Source organism: Elephantulus edwardii, unplaced genomic scaffold, assembly GCF_000299155.1.
Source record: "Elephantulus edwardii isolate Elephantulus edwardi_28Jun2011 unplaced genomic scaffold, EleEdw1.0 scaffold00193, whole genome shotgun sequence".
NCBI lineage: Eukaryota > Metazoa > Chordata > Mammalia > Macroscelidea > Macroscelididae > Elephantulus > Elephantulus edwardii.
The window spans coordinates 4,691,516-4,697,348 of NW_006399943.1; the positions used below are offsets into that span (position 1 = coordinate 4,691,516).

General features: G+C 50.6%; 1 protein-coding gene across 1 annotated transcript in view; it reads right to left on the reverse strand.

The window, feature by feature from the left end:
* The window catches only part of DIDO1 (death inducer-obliterator 1), a 30,451-nt gene that overhangs the window by 6,797 nt on the left and 17,821 nt on the right, over window positions 1–5,833 (reverse strand). The window contains 3 exon segments of the mRNA XM_006896943.1: window positions 4,433–4,628; window positions 5,234–5,323; window positions 5,740–5,828. Coding sequence (XP_006897005.1) covers window positions 4,433–4,628; window positions 5,234–5,323; window positions 5,740–5,828 — 375 coding nt within the window.

Sequence of the window (5,833 nt, forward strand, 5' to 3'; positions counted from 1 at the left end):
GCAGTTCTCTGCTGATGTGCTGTTCTAATCGTTTTTGGATGATCTTCAGTAGAATCTTGCTTGCATGTGAAATCAATGACACTGCTCTGTAGTTTCCACACTCAGTTGGATCACCTTTCTTTTTGTCACATCTTACCCGGGATCAAATACTTAATGGAACAGTTGCAGGAATTCTTACGTCACAAGTGCCTTGGACAAAGCTTTATTTGTGACAAATCCACTCATCTGACTCATCAACTCTACTGAACTCAAGGAGTAGGTGCAGTTTGAACGAGCCCACTGGCCCCACAGCTAGGTTAGCTCAGGAGTCCCCTGGAAGTGCCCGGGCTGGCTCCATGTTGAGGGGCAAGGCCTCCTCTGGGAACCTCACTCCAGCCAAGGGGCTTGCTGGCTTCAGCTGCACCTAATTGGATGTCCATGTCCTGGAGGTGTGTGGGTGGAAGGGCTGCAAGGGGCCTCAGTACCAAAGGGGTCTGGGGTTCCCTAACAAGCTCTCCATGAGCAGCAAGGCTGCCTCCTTCCCCACTCCCCTTGGGGTAACCATGAGGCTTACAAACATGTAATTATCAGGTGCTGACCCAGATGCTGCTCACCCCGATGTGCTGTGCGTGGCTCTTGCAGGGCTTCTGCGGCGGTGCAGCCCAGCCTCACACTAGGTGAGGAGAGACGCACGGCCAGGAGCCTAAAGGGGGCAGATGTGAGATGTGTGTGACATCACTGTCACAGACAAGTTACAGCAGGGCTTGTGCTCAGGTGTCTTAGCCAGAGGTAGGGGTGGTGAGGTAAGCAGTTCTTGATGGGCCAAAGAGGGCCACGTTACTTCCTAGCGCATGTATCACAGCTGGTCTGCAGCGACAAGGCTTCACTCCACCAAAGTATGTCCCTTAGAGGCAAGACTGCTTTGCAACTCTAAGCTCTTAAGACACTCTTATCCCAAGTCTACCTGGTGTGTTCCTTTACTCCTGATTTTAAAGGAAAGACCTCAGATGCCCTGAATCCACCCAACAAGACTGCACACTTGCCAGGAGAGAGAAATGGTGTGGGAATTAACAAGCAACAGTGATCAACTTGGACCTGTTCAGAGAGAAAGAAACCTGGCAAAGACAGTGGAAACAGTGGTTCTCCCCATCAAGTACACCCCCACACACACACCCTCTTGTGGACCCCCCTCAGCCCTTACAAGGCCACTGGACATGCCAAGCAGGCAAGTAAGGTGCTGATGAGGCTGTAGCCATGCTCCGACGGTCTTGGTTGATGCTGGGTGCACAGCTGAGGAGCGTGTCCCAGGGGCTCGTGCCCAGGAGCCACAAACAGCTCATGTAAAGAAACATGACCAGTTTCCACAAAACAATTTTATTGATTTTGAAGAAGAGTAGTACATTCCATTCAGTGCTATTTTTGACTTTGATTACAATTTCTGTGCAACACTACTGTTATATGAAGGCTGAGATGTGGACCTGTGTTTCAAGGCGCAGGACTTACCAGATAATGTAGCATGCAGTCAAATGTGGGGGAAAAAACAACACCCAACAGATCTGACATTCTAAGTTGTTCTTTCCTGTATCAGAGAGGCTCCCTTTGAAGACCCCAAAACAGGGAGCAGGCTCCTTCTCCTGTTAAAAATGTTTTTACTGCACACCTATGTCTCCTAAATCTAAAGTTCCTCCATGGGCACTCCAAATGCAAGCCCCAGCAATGCCTTCAGAACCAGGGCTGTGTGCTCTGAGAACCAGTGAGCAGCATGCAGCTCTAAGGTACCTGTTATCCACCTGCACGCTTGGCTTCCACAAGAACTAGAACCTCCCTGCCAGGGACAAGGGGCCAAGGCCTCTTGCAGCCACAGTGGACTTGCATGGGGAACATGCACAGGCCACAGACAGGACAGATGACCTGGGTGAGAACCATCTTCCTAACGAGCTGTGTGGTGAGCCAATCTCCATGGTCATTGTCATGGTGTAGCCAGGCACTGGGGAAGGACTGACTGGCAGGCAGGAGAGGACTCAAGAAAGGCTGTTTTCTGCCCTTGTGTGTTTCTTGGGAGTGAGCAGCAGGGCTCAGGGCAAGGGACCTGTCCTATCGCAGGTCTGAGATGGGTTTAAAACACCTGCGGTGACAACGTCCGCAGCACTCAGCACAGGGGCCTGCTGCATCCAGGCACCAGCCCTCCACAAAGGCCCTTCAGAGAGCATCTGGCCTCGGAATCTTGGTCCTGAGCAGGCATGAGGCGGTGCAGCTCCCTCTTTTCAAAATGAGGGCCACTCATATGAGCAGACTGCTGTGGGCAGTGGCCATGGTGGTGTGCAGATGTATTCTCAGACAGTCCCACTACCACCCTCTCAAAGGGTTCTGTGCAGACACACCTAAGAGGCTACTGTAGGTGAGGGGAGGTGTGTGTGGACACAGCCACACAAGCACCCTGAACTGCACAGTGACACACACACCACCAGCTGCACAGACATAAACACACACCGGACTGGAGAGACCCCAATGACTACACTGACACACACCCCATGGACTGCAGAGACACAGACACAGACACACACATCAACTGCAGAGACACCCCCCCCCCATCAATTGCAGACACACACACACACCCGCACCATCGACTGCAAAGACAAAACCAGGACAAATGTGTCACAGCACAGCGAGCCCCACACACAAAGCTAGAACACAAGGCAGATGAAGATCACTTGGCTGGGGTCAAGTCATTAAAGGGAAGTATGTGAAATATTGTATGTCAAATATGTTACCAGGAAAAGAAAAATAAAAGCATGTTAACTTTAACAGGTTTACAGACAAAAGAAATGCCTTTATGTTAAATAGCCAAAACTTTAGTGATTATTACTTTTCTAAAGCCTTTCTTCCCACTTCAAAAGAAGCCACATTTGGCCCTTACTGTGTAGAAACCACCAAGTAATGGCCCATCCTTCCAGACCATGTGGAAGCTTCAAGGGATGCTCAGGTGACCAGGGGGACCAGTGCATTGAGAAGTGGGTGAGGATATCCGTGAGTGGTTCACCCACCCTTTTCTCCAAGTAGTGGTGGCAGGACAGAGTCCAGGTTGACAGTCGACCCCTAACCTGCTTGGCCCATACAGGGCTATCAGATGACACAGGGCATGTCCCCTTGTGGGGGTAGAGCTGCACTTGGATAAGGAAACTCTGTCTGCTCCCGAACGTGGGAGCAGTGCCTGTGCCTGGTGCACTGCATGGCCAGGTGTGCTGCGTGGCCAGATGCCCTCATGGGGCGACACCTGGGACTGACCGAAGGTTCTGGGCACACAGGTAGAAAAGCTTCTTGCTCTTCACCATCAGAAAACAGGGTGCTTCCTTCCAATGGCCACTGATCAAGCCAGCCAGCAGCTGACCACCAGTGAGGAGACTTTTTTAAATTTTAAAAAGTTTTAGAGATGACATGTTAAAGCACTCTGGTTTTTAAACATACATGGCATTAAAACAATGAATCATGTCAGTTAATATTTACTCTTGGAATTATGGCTAGTAAGGCCTCTGAGGGCACAATCCCATACCACCAGTGTTTAAGAAGCAAGCTTCAGTCGAAGCCTTGTGCCAGGAGACTCTGGTTCTGCACAGGGATCTCTCTGGTATGTGTGCAGGGAGGGGCCCGTCCCTGCCAAGGTTGTGCGAGCATGCAGGTCCAAGTGCTACAAGGCCAGAGAGGCCCACCAGCCAAGGACTGGCACCTGGGGAAAAGGACACTGAGGGGCTCCGGATCACACCATGACTGCCTCAGAGCTTAGGGTGTCGGCCACACTTGTAGAAGAAAGTACTTTAAGAGTTTCAAAGTGTTAGAAAGTTCACTGTAGGTTCTGTCTGGGCAGCTTTGGCAGCCCCTGTTAAGTCACAGGGGGTCCACCCCACAGAGATGAGGGGCATGCACTTCACCTTCTCAACTCACCACACAGTCTGTGTCCCCAGATCACTTCAAGGCCTTTGAAAGGACTTGAAGTGGTTTTCTTAACGTTAATTTATAAGCAATCTTTCAAAATGGGCAGACAGAATGCCAATTTGCCAAAGAAAGAGATGTTACGTGAACAATTTTAAGGTAATTATTTCTAGTGCTAGTAACTACTGCTTTCTAAGTGTCTCCTGGAAGTCCCAGTGCCGGTTAATGAGGTGAGCCTTGGAGGTAAGGAATCACTCCAGACACTGGCTCCCACTGAATTGGACGAGACTGGCGATAAGGACACCCCACCGAGCCTGTGCAGAAGGTTCCCACACAGCCTTACTGCTGTATATACCCCACTGAAATGGAGACTTGTCCCACATATTAAGGACCATGTATGCTAAGGATGAGGGTGCCTCCAGGGCCCACTTCTGCGCCTACAAGGATAGCTGGGTGTGCGGGCCTGTCTCCCTGGGGCGCCTGGTTATCAGTGTACCTAGTCATCACCTACAGAGCCAGAGCTTACCTGGTCCCTCAAAGGGCAACAGTTTGGATGGGACAGGGTCCTTCGCGCTCAGTGGGATCAGGTAGAGGTCCTTGATGTGCCTGTTGTTATTAGCGACAACCCCAAAACGGCCTCGGCTGCTAAAATACGAGTACAGAGAGATGTAGGCCACCTCCTCCTCCTCAGTAGCAGGATGGAAACGGATCAGACAGAGCTCCTGTGATACAAACACACAGAGGACACACTGATGGGACTGCTGCACAAGAGCTCCCGCCCAAACCTCCAAAGCAGTGTCCAGTCGCATACTTCAAGTGGGCCCTGGCCTCATGCTCCTCAGACTCTCAGCGCCTACAGCTTGTGAGGCTATCATGGGACAGCCCATGAGGAGAGTGAGCCAGCACATGTTGGCACAGTGTGTGCTCAGCCTAGTGCCTGCTTTCCAGCATCCATGATGCAAACTTCTAAGTGTGGGACCAAATGAGCTCAATGTCCAAGGGAAACTGCATGTGAAGACAGCACACAGTAGCTCTGCCTCAGGGGCCACAAAAGACCCCAGGCCCAGGAGGTTGACTCCTGAAGACAAGTCCTCACTCCCTACTTCCTTTTTTTCAGTCCTACCACCAGAACATGCATCTCCTAGTCTGATCTAAGAAGAGACATCACTTGCTCCTAACTCTCCAACTACAGGTACCAGCCTCCTCCACTAAACATTTAAGCAGTCACCTGGGATAGCCAGTAAACTACAGACCGATACTTTAAATATTCAAGAGACATATTCAGTGAAAGCTCTCCTTCACTAAAGATGGCATAATGAGCAAATACCTTAGAAACAGAAGATTTGAGTTTGCCAACATAATCCCAAACTGTCTTCGGTGAGATCCTTCCCCCAATGTGAATGGTATCTGGCAGATCCTAGAGAGAGAGAAGGCATCCTGGGTCAAGAACTGGCAGAAGAACCGTGTTTACAAAGAAACATATAGAGTCATTGAGTCACCAGAGATTCAAGACTTGAGAAAAGCACTGACACAGCAGAGCATGACAGTACTGTGCTCAGCACAGGCTGGGTGACTCTGACTGACACAAAGGATTACACTTAGAGACCACTGATGAGAAACTATGTGCTGTCTCTCAGCAGTAATTCAGATAGGACAGTGACCACCTTGCTTAGCTCACAACCACTGTTGTTCCTGTGGATCACAGCAAGGAGAAGTTCAGCTCGTGGGTCACCATGCTGAACGTGTGGAAGGCTGGGCACACAGGACTCTGGTGTCACGCCTCCTGTATGAGGTGCACACATGCACACCCCCACACCCCCACAGGGATCTAACCTCGCTGAGGTAATCAAAGCACCCAGATACGGGATACGCCTTTGTGACGAATTTTGCCACGCTCTGCATGTTGATGAAGCCTTTCCAGATGGGG